This window comes from Paramormyrops kingsleyae, chromosome 24, assembly GCF_048594095.1.
Source record: "Paramormyrops kingsleyae isolate MSU_618 chromosome 24, PKINGS_0.4, whole genome shotgun sequence".
Classification (NCBI taxonomy): Eukaryota; Metazoa; Chordata; class Actinopteri; order Osteoglossiformes; family Mormyridae; genus Paramormyrops; species Paramormyrops kingsleyae.
This window is the reverse complement of record NC_132820.1, coordinates 767,452-784,920: the sequence shown is the minus strand read 5'-3', so window position 1 is coordinate 784,920 and position 17,469 is coordinate 767,452. Positions and strand designations below refer to the sequence as shown.

Sequence of the window (17,469 nt, the reverse complement as noted above, 5' to 3'; positions counted from 1 at the left end):
CTGGATGTGTCCTCTCTGGACCTGAAATGGCCGCCTCTGCTGTAATGCCACAGAGGATTTTGGTCCTGCACCTTCACACCCTTAAAGGCAAAGCAGCACGATTTTATACAACGGCAGCACATGCAGAAACTATGCAGAACATGCTTGGTAAGTGAATCACACTTTCCATGATACTCAGATCAATCGGCTGCTAGGCAGCTTTTATGGCAACAAATATACAAAGACAGCAAATCATGGAGAAGAACTGGTCTTGTTTGTGCTTTTAAGGTTCACAGCAGCATGGTTTCTGAGTCACGTTTGGGTACATACACCTTGTCTGGGTGGAAGTGGTGGAGAATGGCACAGAAGGCCAGGCCGTTTCGCCAGGAGGTGCTGAAGTTGGTGACCTTCACCCCCTTGTACTGCTTGGTGATGTCCTGGCACCACTCCAGCAGCGACTGGCTGGAGGTCACCAGAGCAGAGCTGGCCGGCAGGCTGGACATCTGACAAGTGGAGAAGATGATTCATTAGCATGCGCTAAGCTAAATCCGGACGGGAACAGCCGACTAACAGACTCTAAAATCTGTGAGCACTTCAAGCGGCATTTGTCAGTGGTCACGTTCTGACTGCGATTCAGCTGGCTTTCGCTGGCGTTTGATAAAACAAAAACAAATTTCCTGTAATTCCAAATAGCAAAATTGTGCAGAAGAAAACTTAAATGAGTTGACAGTGCTCCAATTAAAACAGCCCCATGAAAAAAAGTCCACTGCGACAGCATTGAGGTGTAGCGCTGTATACCTCTGTCACTGTCGCAGGTACCACTTTGGGGACATCTGGGGGCGGTGTGGTTTTTCTTTTTCGATGGGGTGCCACCACGTTGGCTGTTGGGGGGGACCCCTGCTGTCTGGCTGTGGACTGGCTGCTAGGCTCGGGGCAGGCTGAGACGGGGCCCGGGGCGGCTGCCACAGGATGGGGGCTATCGGGCTCAGTCACTGGACGCTTGTTCGCCTGCTCCGCCTCGAAACTACAGGAGACAGAGACGAAGATGTGAGAAACGCTGAAGGCTGCTGCAGATTGCGAAAGCTTGCAGTTACGACTCCCTCAGCACTATAAAAATAGCCCCAGTTGATCAATCATTGTAGTTTGGAACCATTTACCACATGAACTGCCAGCTCAGTTACGAGCACTGGAAGGCAGAGCACTGTAGCTAAGCGTAGACTGCAGTGTGCCAAACAACGGGCTAACAGAGCACAATCCTGTGAGATTGAAAACAAGTTACCTCCCTGACAACAACACAAACTCCCCATGACGAATGCATGAAAATCTTGAATTTTAACAAGTATAACATTTTAACAGCTCACACATGTACTGAATTTAAAAAAAAAAATGCAAAGCTTCCAAACTGAGAAAGTGTGTTTAATGCTGGAATTGTAACGTTCACACTAATTTCATGTTAAGTTCATGCTAAGTTCATGTTAAATTTCACGCTGAGTTCGTATTTCTCGTCTGTATTGTCCATCTGCTGACTTTCTCACATCTCCAAATGACAAGCTAGAATAATCAATGAAAATCCTCATACTGCAAAAAATACTTATTTATTACACAAAACACAAAAAATGGTGTAAAAAGGTAAACAGAGCAACTATTATCTAAGACATTACAGGTGAAGAGGTCATATGTTTAAGCTATGATAATATCAAAACCTATATCAGGCCAACTCAAGCCTAACTCAAGCCAATTTGTGACATGGGTAAGACAGACCTGCCATCCTTAACTTACCCATCATTAGGGGCAGTAAATGCTGCATCTACAGTAAACAGAACCAGTCCATCGGATCCTGCCACTGGAGTCACTTCCTCTTTCACTGCTGTGACTCCCGTTTCTATTTTGGACTCCCTGTTCCTCTCGCTGGTCCCCCAGTCCATCCCAGCCAAAAATGACCCCTTATTCTGGGCTGGAGGAGGGGCTATAAGAGCAGGCTGGCCATCGCTCCCCTCGGATGCATTGCTGCTGGATACAAGGAGAACATCGGAATCTACCGATGGGAAATTCCCATTTGCTCCAATATCCATTCTGTTTGCTTCAGTGACGGTGGCTTCCTTAATAACATCTGAGGAGACTAAGGTCACGGAATCGTCACTTTGGGATTGTGGGAACGCCATGGAGAAGAGCAGATCATGTGTTGACTTTTGGTCCCTCTCATTGCTTCTCTTGTCCTCCACAGTTTCACTCAATGACATATCAACCAGGTCTCTGTCACCAGCGCTGAAATTGGCCTGTGCATCTGTCAAACTGTCATTCATGTCTGGTACAGGAACAGAGTCCTGTTTAGTGCAGCCTGTGTCAACATCCCGTGGGCTGCCCCGGAGAGAGGGCACTGTCTGATGCAGCTTCAGGTCTTTGGATGTAGTATCTGGTGCCACCTTGTCACTGGCAGAGACAGGAAGCAGATGGGCCTCAGCTTCAGAGGGAGAGGGAGAGTGAGGAGGTGCTAAACTGTCAGGATTGACACGCAAAACTTTTCTCAAGCGAGGAGCAGCCACCGGCGCGTCTGGCGGCTCTTCTTCCAGGTCCATCTGCAGAATCCTGGCCAGAAGCAGACTTTCCTCTTCGGAGAGCTTGCTGTCGCTGCTTGGGCACTTGTGAGCAGTGTGGAGGACGGCCTCGCTCAGCTGGGCCTGAGACTGAGGGGCGGGAAGAGGCCACGGGACCACGGAGCTTTTCACGGACACGTCTGATTCTAACGCAGTCTCCACTGGTGTGTCTTGTTTCTCCATATCTAGGTCCTCCTGGGGGGTCACCTGCATGTTCTCTGGCTGACCTGAAGCCAATGTGGGGACAGGCGGCTCCAGATCATCTCCTACATTAAATCTCTGAGATGCTGGAATGTGCAGGGATGGTATGGATTCACTGGCTGCTGTGGGAGTCAGAGTAGAGCTGTCCTGATATCCTGGCTCTTGGGAAACTAGGTGTGGAGAGTTTTTTCCCTTAGTGCGTCGTGGTGGAGCCATTTTAGCAGGAGTAGTTTCTGGATCAGGCCTGTTTGAGCCCACTTCCTGAAGGGGGGGAAGGTTGTTTTTCTTTTTGCTACGACGAGGCGGGGTCACTTTGGGGAATGGGTTGACCTTCTGGTAGGTATTGTCAAGACTAACTTCCTGAGGCACCGGTTCCTGTCCTTCATGCAGCCCCTCTGATGTGGGCAGTGTAGTAGACATTGTCTCCGAGCTACGGAACAGGGACACTTAGTTTAGAATTTGCGAATCATGCCACAGGTTCTCACTCCACTCACATATGCACATTGCTGATTGTATGATCTGGTACGATAACCGTGCCACACAGGCACAGCACTAAATGCACGTTAGCTATAGAAAAACACCACAAACAAACGAACAAATCAGCAGGCCTGCTAAAAGTTATCCAAAATCCTTTAAGCTTGCGCCTATTCCACATGTCACAGATGCGTACCAAGAAGCCCAAGTGATTCCTAAGATACAGCAGCAGTTTATCAATGCCGAAAGACACAGTCACCTCGACACAGCAGCAACCTGCACTGATACAAGCATCCTTGAGAAAAATAAGAACAAACTTGCACAGAAAAAGCCACGTTTAATGCAGGACAACACACTCCACAGCCAGTTGCCTGATGGAGGAACTCAAGTCTCTCAGGCGGTGCAGGCAAGTAGTGCAGAGGGCAGGCGTCCCTCAAACACTTACCCCCCATCCATGTACAGCGATGCCAACCACACAGTGCCCATGTCCTCCTGCCCTGCCTCAAACTCCATCTCCTCTACTGCAGCCTTCAGTGCAAAAACCTCCTGTGACTGAACACACTTTTCCTCACTTGAGTCAATAACGAGAGAAGCATCCTTGCTTTCGACCTCCTGGCGCGCTCCCATAGCAACATCTTCCAGGCCTGCTTCTCTCAGCGCTGGATGCGTTTTCCCACAGCTCGAGCCTTCGGAGTCTGCCTGCCTTGTTGGTAATGAAAAAGGTATCGCGTCTGTCTCTGCCACCCGCCCTGCCGTTTCCTCCCTCGCAGCCTCTGCCTCAGCAGCATGAACTGGCTCCTCAGTCTTCTCATTGGTGCTCTCCTCCAAGGCAGCCAATCGCAGGCTTTCCACCAGGCTCATTCTCTGTTGAGAAGATAATTCACCGATCGGTGGGGTTCCTCCGGTTGTCCGTGGTTCCCAACTTGAGCTTTGGAACTTCTCCGCGGGATCGCAGACAGCCGTGGCTGATGGGATCATGTGTTGAGGCGAGGGGGGCAACAGACTGAAACTGCAGTCGTTTGAGTCTGTATCCTTGGGAATTTCTGCCCTGTTGGTGACTGTTCCTGCATCAGTTGGCTGCCACATAGCTGCCACTGTCTCATAACTGAGAGATGGGGACAGTCAGGAGCTGCAATCTTTGTTTTTTAATTACAACAAGCAAAAAGAATGAGATATTGGATTCCTTTGTGGCCACACTGGTTGAAATGCAATACCCCAGCAACTCTCAATGCATCTATGGTATCAAACAAGGTTTGTCGTGTGTTTGTCCAACCATATTGCATTTTAGCTTACAAATGCCTCGGGGATCCTCATGTCTATCACAGCGAGGGTTCAAGCACATGGATTTTGTTGCAACATGCAGGAATAATAAATAAATACTCTAGCTATAATATGCTGAAGCTCCTCTCATTCCTGGTGCTGATGCAGCAAATAAAACATGTGATGCTGTAACTCTACTCGATGGTGAGGTGATGCGGGAGCCGAGGAGAGGTTTGTCTTTCCTACATACTTACCCTCTGTGCAAAACACCCACTATAGTCTTCACCAGCCCCACAGGTGCATCTTGCTCCTCCACAAGCTCCCCTCTCGTGTCGGCATCTGAGTCACGCACATCGATCCTTCCGTCCGGGGAAGGAAGCCGACCTTTGGCTTGAGCTGAGTCAGCAGCGGTGGGAGATGTCCGCTCATCTGTGCCGTCTTGCCTTATGCCGTCAACTCCCTCCTGGAGGTCAGTGGTAGCCTCTGCCCGTGACGACCTTTTGCCCGTGTTGGGATGAGCGTCTTGGGCCAGTTCCCTCACTGCAGGGCCACTGATGAGCTCAGGTGGAGCTGGAAGCTCTGCAGGACATGGCGCTAAGCTACACTGACTGATGCCTGCATCCTTGGCTCCTCCATCCTGGGCAGAAGCCATGAGAGGAGCCTCCCCTGGCCTCTTCGCCAGCTGGGCGTCACTCGAGACAGGCTTTGCTGTGAATGGACTGCTGGACGCAGTGACAGGAGCAGAGAGTGAACGTTTAGCCTCGGGGACGACAAAAGAGGACAACACTGCATGCAGGGGTCCCAGCAGGGGCTGTTTTTAGCAAATCACAGAACACTGGGACCGGGGTCAATAAGGGAACGTTGATTAGCATATGGAAGCTGGATCTACCGTAATGTATGTCTTTGCTCCTAATCTCATTTTCATTTGTGAGAACAAAGTAGCTGTGTTCAGGGCATGTTTACAAAAGTTGAAATAACAAATAATGAGGAAACGAAAATGAGACAATCAGCTGTGAGCAGATAATTCACAGAGGCAGCAGGAAAACTACCAGGGAAGTCACACGGCGCAACTCTTGTCAATAAGCCAAATGAGTAAGGAGTTGCCAAAGCAGGGGGACAGGCATGGTTTTCATGAACCACTCAAGTCATGCTCAGAGCAGCCTGCACACGCCAACTTACCCCCTGTCCCTCGACTCTGCTGTATCTACGCTTCCCTCCTCCTTCTCCAGCGCTTTCTCCTCAAGAGCAGCCCACAGCGGTCTCTCGGCATCAGGAGAAGACGGACGGTCCGTGGCAAACGCTTCCTGTCCCTCGTTATTAAGCTCCACGTCCACAAATGCACTGGTTTCAAGCGAAGTACGCTGGTCTGACTGGGACAAGGGCTCCACCAGGGAGCTGTAGGCTGTATCAGTCATAGAAGCGGATGGAAACTCTGTAAAGATGTCTGGGTTTCCAGTAGCTATATCTTTGTTGGCTTCCTCCGCTGCCGGAGGCTGCAGAACTGATTCAGCTGCCTGGTCTCTGGCAAAGACCTCAGGTGACTGAAGCTCGGGCTGAGATGGAGGGGATGGACTAGAGGCGCCATCTCCCCGGGAGATGACCTCGCTATTCACCACGCTTTCAAATGGCATCCCTGGCTCCGCTGGCTGAAATACGGCGGTAACTTTTTCAAGGCTAAAGGACAAGGATATTTATATCAATGTTTGGGAAAGAAGTGCCAAAGCCACTAAAAAGAATTTACTGCAGATACTACGACTTGCTTTCAAACAAAAATATCAATCTGACCAACACTCACTCAACGCTTTATGTGTAAGTTTTCTGTATCGAGCATAAATGCTTCAATGCTATTATGCAGCAGCGACAGGGCAAACTTTAAGTTCAGGCACAGTCAGAAGAAGTGAGCAAATCAGTTAAATGACGCAGCCAGATTTACTGAACTATCCAAATTAGACTGAGAATCTTCAGTAGCTTCCTAAGAGCTTCATCAGCATTGAAAGACCTCAAAACAGAGATACATGCATGCAACATATACATATATCTGCCAAACCAAAAATACATATATATACCACACCTACCAAATGGCTACTGAGAAGAACACTAGATCACATGGCAAAACTTAACTTCATTATATCTGCATGAAAATATACACTTGCCCTTTACCCTAGCTATGTACAGTTCTTATGTTGGCTTCTAACTGCAAGGTGACTTTACCTAGATGAGTAGAGATCGTCCTACTTCACACACATGACTGGTCACTGATAAGCCTCACAGACTGATATACCGAAAAAAACAACCAAGCGCTTCTACGAGCCGCATTCCAGAGCCTGAGAAAAACATGCGAGCTCACAGCCGAAAGGTGAGACTGCTGATGTCCAGGAGGGAGGTAGCCACTTACCCCCCCCGAAGGGAACCTGCTGCAGGTTCCTCTGCACTCACATCTCCAGGAATGCTCTGCTCACTGTCTAGCTCCAAAGCAGAGACCTGCTCTGATCCTTGTGTGCTAGCCTTCTCCTCCAGGGTGGCCCATATGGGACACTCTGCCTGGACTAGAGCCTCCTTCGACAGCTGTGTGTCCAACCACGCCGCATCATCGGCGCCCTCGTTCACAGCCGTTTCCGACTTGGCCAGTACAGATAGTTCCCCGCGGGCCTGTTGAGAGCTCAGCACGGTGTCATCTTCAGAAATACGAGGCTGAGAGAAAGAGGACAGCTTGGCCTCTCGGCTGCTCGGGGTAGCATGTATGTCTGAGTCCATTACCTCTTTGACTGGCAGAGTCACACACTCTGGTCTAATCAGAGGAGACAGAGGAGAAACAGCACGATATTTAGTTAATCTGGAAAACATATAGTACATACATATGTATATAGAAAGAGCTAGTGTTCTCCTAACTGTAGCAACGATAGGTGAAGAGGAAGAGCTGTTGAACTCTCAGGTTAATCCTCTCAACTCAACTCAGTTCATAAGAACATAAGAACATAAGAAATTTACAAACGAGAGGAGGCCATTCGGCCCATCAAGCTCGTTTGGGGAGAACTTAGCTAATATCTCAGAGTTGTTAAAATCTTATCTAGCTCTGATTTAAAGGAACCCATGGTTTTAGCTTCCACTACAATAGCAGGAAGACTATTCCATACTCTGACTACACGCTGTGTAAAGAAGTGCTTCCTCAAATTTGTTTTAAAATGTTCTCCCGCTAATTTCCACTTATGGCCACGAGTTCTAGTATTTAGACTAATATTGAAATAGTCATTTGGCTGAACAGCATCCAGACCCGTTAGAATCTTATAGACCTGAATCATATCCCCCCTTAGTCTCCTTTGCTCAAGGCTGAACAGATTCAGTTCCGCTAACCTCTCCTCGTAAGACATTCCTCTAAGACCAGGAATCATTCTCGTAGCTCTTCGTTGCACCTTTTCTAAGGCAGCAATGTCCTTCTTGAGGTATGGTGACCAAACCTGCACACAGTATTCTAGGTGGGGTCTTACCAAGGAATTATATAAGTGTAACATCACCTCCCTTGACTTAAACTCCACACATCTAGAGATATAACCCAACATTCTGTTCGCCTTTTTTATTGCTTCCCCACATTGGCGAGAATGGGACATGGAAGCATCAACATACATACCGAGATCTTTCTCGTAATCAGCTACCTTTATTTCAGTGGAACCCATAAAATATCTGTACTGTATATTTCTGCTCCCTGCATGGATTACCTTACATTTATCTGTGTTAAATTTCATCTGCCAAGTATCAGCCCATTCGCTAATTAAATCCAGATCCCGTTGAAGCCTCTCTGCTGCTAGATTAGTATCTGCTACCCCGCCCACCTTAGTGTCGTCTGCAAATTTAACCAGTTTACTGTATGTATTCGTGTCAATATCATTAATGTAAATTAGGAACAATAGTGGTCCTAAAATTGAACCCTGCGGTACCCCACTATAAACGGAGGCCCACTGTGACATAGTGCCTCTAATAACTACTCGCTGCTTCCTATCAGTTAGCCAGTTTTTGATCCAAGCTGCCACAGTTCCTAAAATTCCTGCAGCTTTAAGCTTTAACAAGAGCCGTTTGTGGGGGACAACATCAAAGGCTTTCTGGAAATCTAAGTAAATCACATCATAGGCCTTTTTGTGATCAATTTCACTTGTAGCTTCCTCAAAGAACTCAAGCAGATTCGTTAGGCAGGATCTACCTCTCCTAAATCCATGTTGGCTATCCTTTATAATGTTATTTGCATCTAGGTAATCTACCATTTTCACTTGAATTATAGCTTCCATTATTTTTCCAGTAATGCTAGTTAAACTGATTGGCCTATAGTTTGCTGGATTACTTCTATCCCCTTTTTTGAATATGGGTGTTATATTAGCATGCTTCCAATCTGATGGTACCACACCCGCAGATAACGATTTCTGGAATATTAAAGTCAAAGGTTGGCTAAAATATCCCTCATCTCTTTCAAGACTAAAGGTAAGATGCCATCAGGCCCCTGCGATTTATTTATTTTGAGTTTAGCTAGGCTTAGTATCACATCAACCTCAGTTATACATATATTGGTCATAGACGATGCTGTATTCGTATTAATTGGTGGTAAATTACTTGTGTTCTCTATTGTGAACACCCTTGAAAAATAATCATTAAACTCGTTTACCATATCAATTTCGTTATCAATTATAAGGCCCTTACTATCCTGCAAATTAGTGATTTCAGCTTTTAGTGCTCTCTTGGAGTTAAAATATTGGAAGAAACCTTTACTGTCATGCTTAGCCTCCAATGCAATTTTTCTTTCTACATCCCTCTTTGATAGCCTAATGTCATTTTTTAACTCTGCCTGTAGACTTAGATACTCCTGCTTGATTTTGAAATCATTAGTTATTTTCCAGTTGTGGAACAGAGCCCTTTTCCTCCTGACTTTACTCTTAATTTCCTTAGTAAACCACCTTGGTTGTCGTTTCCTAGATTTAGTTTTGCTGGAAACAGGTATGAAGTCCTCTTGCACTTGCAACAATGTGCTTTTGAAAAATTCCCATGCCTCTTCAACTGTTTTGCTATTTAACTCTGTCCAGTTTACAGTTTCTAATTTCCGTCTCATACCATTAAAGTTAGCCTTCCTAACATTGTATACTTTTAATTTAGACTTTGCTCTTCGGACACTAAAATTAACCTCGAATTTAACCATGTTATGATCACTACCGTACAATGGGTCTAAAACCTCTAATTTTCCAATCCTATCCTGGTTATTACAAAAAACGAGATCAAGAAGGGCTTCTCCCCTGGTAGGAGTATTAACAAACTGAGTAAAAAAACAATCCTGTACTAATTCCACCATCTCAAGTTCATTTACAGAAGAGCCAGAGACTGTGTCCCACTGTATCCCAGGTAAATTAAAATCACCCATAACCACCACATCATTTTTATTACTCATAATCCTGATATCATCATATAATATTCTGCTTTCCTCTACAGCTACATTAGGTGCCCTATAACAAACCCCGACAATTAGGCCAGTTCAGCAGAATATGAGGTACGGGTGAAATTTACTGAACCAGCCAATACTGCTGCTCTGCAGGTCTTCAGTAAATGATCATTTCCCATGTTATGCATGGGAAAGGTGGCCCAATAATGATGAGATCAGACAAGGAAAGTAGTCGAGGAGAGACTGGAGGAAGACATATACCCTGGCTGAGATGTCCCTGTTTTTAAACCAAGTTATACTGCAGAAGATTGTTTTGCAAAGTTCCAGATCATCACTAGCAGATGAATTGATGTTCACAATTACCATTATATTAACAGTGTCATCATATGGCTCTTGCTGGTTATTGACTGCCGAGGAGACTATCATCACAAAGCACCTGTTATACATGTTCAAGATAATGCTAAAAAGGCCGTATGATAGCAGCACTAAGAACAACTGTTTTCATCCTTTCTGAACAATCTATCGTTGGAGACTCCATGCATTCCTAATAGACGTCCGCCTCTTTCTATTTGTGAGTAGAAGCATACAACCAATCATAATACTGGGACAGTGTAGCAGCAGAACAACCAATCATAGCACTGGAACAGTGTAGCAGCAGAACAACCAATCATAAAACTGGAACAGAGCAGCAGCAGAACAACCAATCATAGCACTGGAACAGAGTAGCAGCAGTACAGTCATAACACGGGACAGAGTAGCTGCAGAACAACCAATCATAATCCTAAAAGAGAGTAGCAGCCTGTGCAGCCAGTTCTAACACTGAGCTCCAGGGACCTCTGATGTGAACATTTCCATCAGTGAAGGACTTCTTCCTAAATAGGATATTTTGCTGAAGCAATGGGCTGGGCTTGAGTAACTGGGGGGCTCAGGAATTCTGGGCATGGAGACAAAGGAGTCACCGTGTTCCCAGAGGAGACCATAAGATAGTACTGTGATATTTTCTTTTTCCACCCCATTTCTACTGGGTTAGAACAGGGTTGCCAGGGTTGACTGCTCCCGCTCATTTTCTGTAACTGAGAAATCCTAAAGTGAAATCCTGAGAAACCGTGACTCTGACTGGGAGTTCAGACAGATCTGAGGGATGTGTGCCGTCTAACACAAGTCTCGCTCTCTCACGTCTCACGTGCTCGACAAATATTTAGAAACATCCTGGAAGGAGATCTGGTGTGGTTTTGCTACGTACTTTTCCTGAAATTACAAAAGAAATGTCAAAATAAAATTAGGCCATCTAGTTACAATGAGTAAGTCCTCTGTACTTCTCCTTACAGTAACCCTGCTTACAAATCGCTCAGTGGGACAGGAGGCCAGTACAGGAGGCCAGTACAGGAGGCCAGTCATTTCTGCATCTCAGCTGTCATGCTTAACATAATTTTTTCAGTGTTTCCTGGGTACTTGGTCATGCCTTTTAGCTCTTCACCTGCTCTGATGTCATTTACAAAGGAAATATGCAAACACCAGACCTCACACTTTCAGATTTGTTGTGCAACATCACAAGAAAATTTCCCATGGCTCCACAGCCAATGAAGAGAAACGGTGAGACCAAAGGTCAAAGTGTCAAAGGTCAAAGTGTATACATGGCACAGACAGACTCAGGAAACGGACCAGTTCAGGAGATCGCAACACAAATCATAACTTATAACCACAGAGTTATTTGCTCAGGAGATCCTGCAACTCCAAAGATAATCGAACAGATACTAGGGTATGGCTTTAAAATTAGTTTAGCTGGTTCAGTAAATGGACCTTCAGTGTCTTTCACAAATACTCTTGCTGTATTTTTGTATTTTCAAGCAATGGCCCATGGGTAAAAAGAAAAAAAAATCACTTGCTTTACAAAAATCCGTAAAGGCAATGCTTCTTGTGTTAAATATACCCCCAAAACAGAGCTGTTTCTGCAGCTAGGCCAGGCTAAGCTGAGGGAAGCTGCACACTTACCCCCCGCCTAGGGCTCCCTCACTGGGCTCCTGTGACGCTTCAGTTTTAGGCACCAAGCTTGATTCTTCTTTCACACTGGTTTTCACCTCTAAACACAAGCTGTCTGGGACTATTACAGCTGTGGCTGGCTGTTGAGCTGAGAGATGGGGCACCTGGACAGAGGTCTCCTCAAGGTTGGGCTCTAGTTCAGCCAGGGGTAGCTTTTCTGCCTCTGCTGCCTCTTCTTGAGATGGTCGAGGCGTGCCAGGAGGAAAGATGGTTGGCTCATTCTCAGTCGTCACCCGACAACTAGTTTCTCCCTCGACTGAAGGAGGTTTTTCCTCCACAAGCAGTTCATTGATTTTGGCGGGAAGTTCTTGGGTGGGAGTGTATGATTCCTCTGCCCGGGGCTCCGAGGAGAAGAAGGGCCAGGGGGGAGGAAGAGTTTCTACCAACTTCTCTTCTACAACAGTCTCATCCCGCCCGGAGAAAGAGTCAGGATCTCTGGCTACTGCTGAGTAAGAAGGAGGAAGACTGGCCAGACTTTCAGGACTGAGGGACAGAAGAAACTCAGATCAGGATCCAGACTTAAGGCAGAAAAAGACCAACACTAGCGCAGAACTTTCACAGTCAAAGCAAAAACTGATGAAGAAGGACTCTGCCCCGTCTCACAAGACAGAAATTAGTCATATAAAAATAGCAAGCCATGACAGCTGTAGCGGGTTTAATACGGCTGGGACCTCTGGGAAGTGGCTAACGCTCATGCATGTGACACGGAACTCAGCCTTGACGCTTTCCCTCACACACACACTGCGGTTCAGCTCCAGACAAGCACTCCAACCAAACCGCTAACTTACACTAACAAAGATGCGGCTGAGACGGGTATCTGCGGTAAATCTGAGCTTTCTTTCGGTATCGATGCGAAGTGGAACCCAAGCTCACAGCACATTCTGCTGCAAAGCAGCTTTGCAGGGCAGTGCAGCATTTACAGAGGGCCGCGGAACTCCCCACACCCGAGGCTAATGTTCCTTAACAGCTTATGCAGAGCACCTATTTAAAAAGTGCGATGACACGGGAGCCATGTGGAAACACACCACGACAGGCCCTGCTTCTCCGGGAGCCATGTGGAAACACACCACGTCAGGCCCTGTTCTCCGGGAGCCACGTGGAAACACACCACGACAGGCCCTACTTCTCCGGGAGCCACGTGGAAACGCACCACGTCAGACCCTGCTTCTCCGGGAGCCATGTGGAAACACACCACACCACAGCACGACTGGGACTATGGCTCCAAATCCATTTTTTAGCTCAACCAGGAAGAAAATTTAAGCAATTAAGAAGCTACTTCATTTAGCATCCCTCTCATTGCTACCTAATTTTCCTACCACTGCACAGCAATGAGGCCAAAGCCAAGGGGTGTTTCTCAATACCAAGAACGCAAAGATCGTACTTGTGGTCCTGGCAGGAACGGTCTTGCTAACTTGCCAACCAAGAGCAAACTTGGGAAAAAGACTAATCATGGGATTGGTCTTGTTTGGCAAGGATGCAACCGATATATCCTTGATATTCGGAGGGGGGAAGATAATGTAAAACGAGAACATGGGAACAACACGGGAACATGGGAACAACACGGGATCAACACAGGGACACAACGTTGGTCAACTACACATATTGAGACCCAACACCCAAGAGGAAGCAAACCATGTAATCTGATCCCAAAACCCACCTGGCTGTTCCCATAGTAACCGGTGCTGGACTGAGAGTAGCGGGGGCCAGAATCTGATTGGCGATGCTGATACTCCCGGCACTGCGAGAGGAGCGTGGGGTGTCTTCCTTCCGGCTGATGTTCAGGGGCTTGGGTGTTGTTTTCATGGGGGAAGTCGGCTCCTCCAGGACCGTTGGGCCTGTGTTTCCAGGGAGATGGAATCAGACCAATCAGGCGCTGCATCCACAGACCAATCAGGCGGCACATCCACAGACCAATCAGGCGGCACATCCACACACTATCCTCGTGTGTGACCTGCACATGCTTTACTTTCATTATTTTGGACAGCATTAGCAACAATATGTACCTGAATGTGTTCTATCTAAAAGATTATTAAAAGTTATGGTAACACTTACTATAAGTTTATGAATGCTTTATGATGCACTATAGATACCTTTATAATTTAGTACAAAGCATCCTTAATGCTTATACCGACCATTATAATGCATTATGAAAGTATCTATAGTGCATTATAGATGAAAGCTTCACTGGAGCTTATGAAGTATCTTACAATCAACACTATAATGCCTTATGACTGTCAGTAGAAGATGCTTTATTAATTCAATGACCATTATAATGCATTATGAAGGTATCTATAGTGCAATATAGACAAGAGCTTTAAGAAAAGTGTGACCAAAGTTACAAATCAGCATCAGCAATTTGGCAGACAAAGTATAATGAAGAGAAATGTGAATTTCTAATTACAATTTATATCCCTCACAAAAGCACAACTTGTACGTGTATCTGTGAGCCCTGCGATGGTCTGGCCCCCGCCTAGGGTGTCCTCTACACCCCCCCGGGATAGGATCCAGGCCCCTCCTCACTCGCCTGCACTGCATAAGCAATTCAAAGACTGGTGGATGTAGGCAAGGCAGAAGGTTAAAGACAGCGGGGTTTACTCACAGACAGTTAAAGGTGAGGGGACCCCTTCCTCAGTCAGCGTGTTCAGCTGCCTGTGACTCTCTGAAAGAAACCAAAACGGCCAGTGACCACAGAGCTAAAGCCCCTAAAATAGGCGCAAGGACGCCCCTGAGTGGCACCCGAAGTACATTACTGTATTTATGCAACTTCTGGCAAGGGTGAGTCTTCATTTTAAGGGTATGTCTCCGTGTTGTTTGTCCAGAAAGTGTTAAGTTTCATTTCAACATAAATGCCAGTTGCTCTTCTTCTTTTCAGGTTGCTGTTTATTGCTGGGGGGGGGGGGGGGGAGGCACACAAATACTAGGACTGGGGTGGGGGTGGGGTCCAAGATTATAAGGGATTCCCTTACAGGGGATTGCACCCTTAACCCTGTCTTAATGGGAAAGGAACACGGAAAATGAGGCACAAGATGTGAAAATGAGATAATTATGCAGAGAGTGCGAGAGTGAGAAGGAGGCCATGAGTTATGCAAGGAGGCAGAGAGGGAGAAGGAGGCCATGAGTTATGCAAGGAGGCAGAGAGGGAGAAGTGCAAGTGGCCAATGTGCAGCACTGCTACACATGTGCAATCCGGTCACTTCTGGCTGTCACAATGAAAGCCGGGGAGGTCAATGATCCACGTTCCATACCTGGGACTTGGGGGGAAGGCAGGCTGGTCAAAAGGGAGAGGGCAGGCGGGGGCACGGAGGAGGGGACAGTGCTAAGTCTGATCCGCAGTGCAGATGCTTGAATACAGAGGAAGAGACAGAGGTGGGACACATTAGCAGAGACAGAGAAAAGGATGCTGGGTAGAGAGAGAGAGAGAGAGAGAAAGAAAGAATGAGAGAGAGAGCAGAAGGGCATTGCATGCAGAGCAAGAGGTGCTGTAGCATCTTTCGTATAAACAAACAAACAAACTGGCATGCATTTCGTAAATGTACCTGACTCAGAGTGAATTGGCAGAGCAGGGAAAAGGGCGGAGCAGGGGGCAGGCTTTGGGGTGGAGATGGGAGCAGGCTCTGGGGCGGTGAAGAAGGAGGACTCTGGGGCGGAGAAGGAGGAGGACTCTGGGGCGGGGAAGGCGGAGGACTCTGGGGCGGAAAAGGAGGAGGACTCTGGGGTGGAAAAGGAGGAGGACTCTGGGGCAGGGAAGGAGGAGGACTCTGGGGCGGAGCAGGGGACAGGCTTTGGGGTGGAGAAGGGAGCAGGCTCTGGGGCGGAGAAGGAGGAGGACTCTGGGGCGGAGCAGGGGGCCGGCTTTGGGGTGGAGAAGGGAGCAGGCTCTGGGGCGGTGAAGGAGGAGGACTCTGGGGCAGGGAAGGAGGAGGACTCTGGGGCGGAGCAGGGGACGGGCTTTGGGGTGGAGAAGGGAGCAGGCTCTGGGGCGGAAAAGGAGGAGGACTCTGGGGCAGGGAAGGAGGAGGACTCTGGGGCGGAGCAGGGGACGGGCTTTGGGGTGGAGAAGGGAGCAGGCTCTGGGGCAGAGAAGGAGGAGGACTCTGGGGTGGAGCAGGGGGCGAGTTCTGTGGCTACCGCCGGAAGAAGGCTGGGCAACAAGACAGAAGGGGGGTCAGAGAAAGCGGGGGGAGGCGAGGGGAGGGACAGGGTAGACAAAAGGAATGGGGTCAAGGCCGGGTCACACAGGGCCTCCAGGTTCGGTTTGCTTTGCAGGGGGACGGGGAATGGGGAGGGATCAGACGGGGGGGCGGTGCCGGGTCCGGGCGTCCTTGGGTCATTCTGCCAGGCAGCTGGGGACACTGCTGAGAGCAGGGGGTGTGAGGGGACAGAGGGAGAAGTGAAAGGTGGAAGAGAGACTGAAGTACGGCAAATATGAAGTGAGATGGGAAGACAGAGAGAGGAAGAGAAAGAAAATGGAAATCAACAAGACGGGAAGTATTAACCCGAAAGGGCAAACTGGTTATGCTGGGTCTACTTGCTGCAATACAGCAGAAAGGCTCTCCTTTGTAGGAGGCCCTCCTTCCCATGATGCCGCTGTGCCTCAGCAGCCTGGCCCCAGCCTACCTGTCACTGTGGGGGGGCCACTGACAGACGCAGGCTCTGGGATGGAAGCCGGGTCTTCCATGAGCTGGGGAGCGCTGTGGGCAGTGGGGTCTACAGGGGTGGGTGCTGCATCAGCGGCAATAGCGCGTTTAGGCCTGCAGACATTCGAAGGGGTAGCTGGGATGGACTCTAAGGGTGGGGGAGGCAGTGCAGGCGGTCAGAAATGAAGGGCAGGCGGCAGAATGGCATGCCAGAAGCGAGCTTGGGGAGCGGCCTACCTGTGCCTCCAGCTTGGAGGCTTGGGGAACAAGTGGAGGTGGGGGAAAAGGAGGAGGGAGGCTCAGAGGAAGTGGGTGCAGGTGTTTGAGGAATAACCATGCCAGAGGGGGCCATCGTATATACAGCAGGGTGGTCCTGGGGCCCCGGGGGGTCCCGTGAAAAGGTGATGGGCACTGAAAGGGAAGAGGGATTCCAGGAGGAAGAGATCAGGAGGAGAAGAGGGGCAAGAGGAGAAGGGCAGGAGGAGAAGAACAGAACCAGAAGAAGGGGCAGGAGGGTAAGAGCAGGAGAAGAAGAGTAGAAGGAGAAAAGCAGGATGAGAAGAGCGGGAGGGAGAGAGGGGCAGGAGGAGTAGGACAGGAAGAGAGAGGCAAGAGAAGAGGGGCAGGAAGAGAGGGGCAGGAGGAGTAGGGCAGGAAGAGAGGGGCAAGAGAAGAGGGGCAGGAAGAGAGGGGCAGGAGGAGTATGGCAGGAAGAGAGAGGCAAGAGAAGAGGGGCAGGAAGAGAGGGGCAGGAGGAGTAGGGCAGGAAGAGAGGGGCAAGAGAAGAGGGGCAGGAAGAGAGGGGCAGGAGGAGTAGGGCAGGAAGAGAGAGGCAAGAGAAGAGGGGCAGGAAGAGAGGGGAGGGAGGAGG

General features: G+C 48.4%; 1 protein-coding gene across 22 annotated transcripts in view; it reads right to left on the bottom strand.

The window, feature by feature from the left end:
* The window catches only part of ehbp1l1b (EH domain binding protein 1-like 1b), a 36,742-nt gene that overhangs the window by 8,058 nt on the left and 11,215 nt on the right, over positions 1-17,469 (bottom strand). For 5 of the 22 annotated variants that reach the window (XM_072706256.1, XM_072706261.1, XM_072706257.1 and 2 more), the window contains 14 exons: positions 16,836-17,009; positions 16,579-16,746; positions 15,498-16,370; positions 15,207-15,302; positions 14,561-14,620; positions 13,619-13,796; positions 11,914-12,444; positions 6,904-7,296; positions 5,688-6,182; positions 4,763-5,230; positions 3,694-4,353; positions 1,759-3,204; positions 778-1,003; positions 310-482 (listed from right to left, as the gene is read on the bottom strand). In XM_072706256.1, the coding sequence (XP_072562357.1) occupies positions 310-482; positions 778-1,003; positions 1,759-3,204; positions 3,694-4,353; positions 4,763-5,230; positions 5,688-6,182; positions 6,904-7,296; positions 11,914-12,444; positions 13,619-13,796; positions 14,561-14,620; positions 15,207-15,302; positions 15,498-16,370; positions 16,579-16,746; positions 16,836-17,009 (5,941 nt within the window). The remainder of the gene's footprint in view (positions 1-309; positions 483-777; positions 1,004-1,758; positions 3,205-3,693; positions 4,354-4,762; positions 5,231-5,687; positions 6,183-6,903; positions 7,297-11,913; positions 12,445-13,618; positions 13,797-14,560; positions 14,621-15,206; positions 15,303-15,497; positions 16,371-16,578; positions 16,747-16,835; positions 17,010-17,469) is intronic. The other 17 variants (XM_072706269.1, XM_072706271.1, XM_072706272.1 and 14 more) reach the window with 14 other exon arrangements.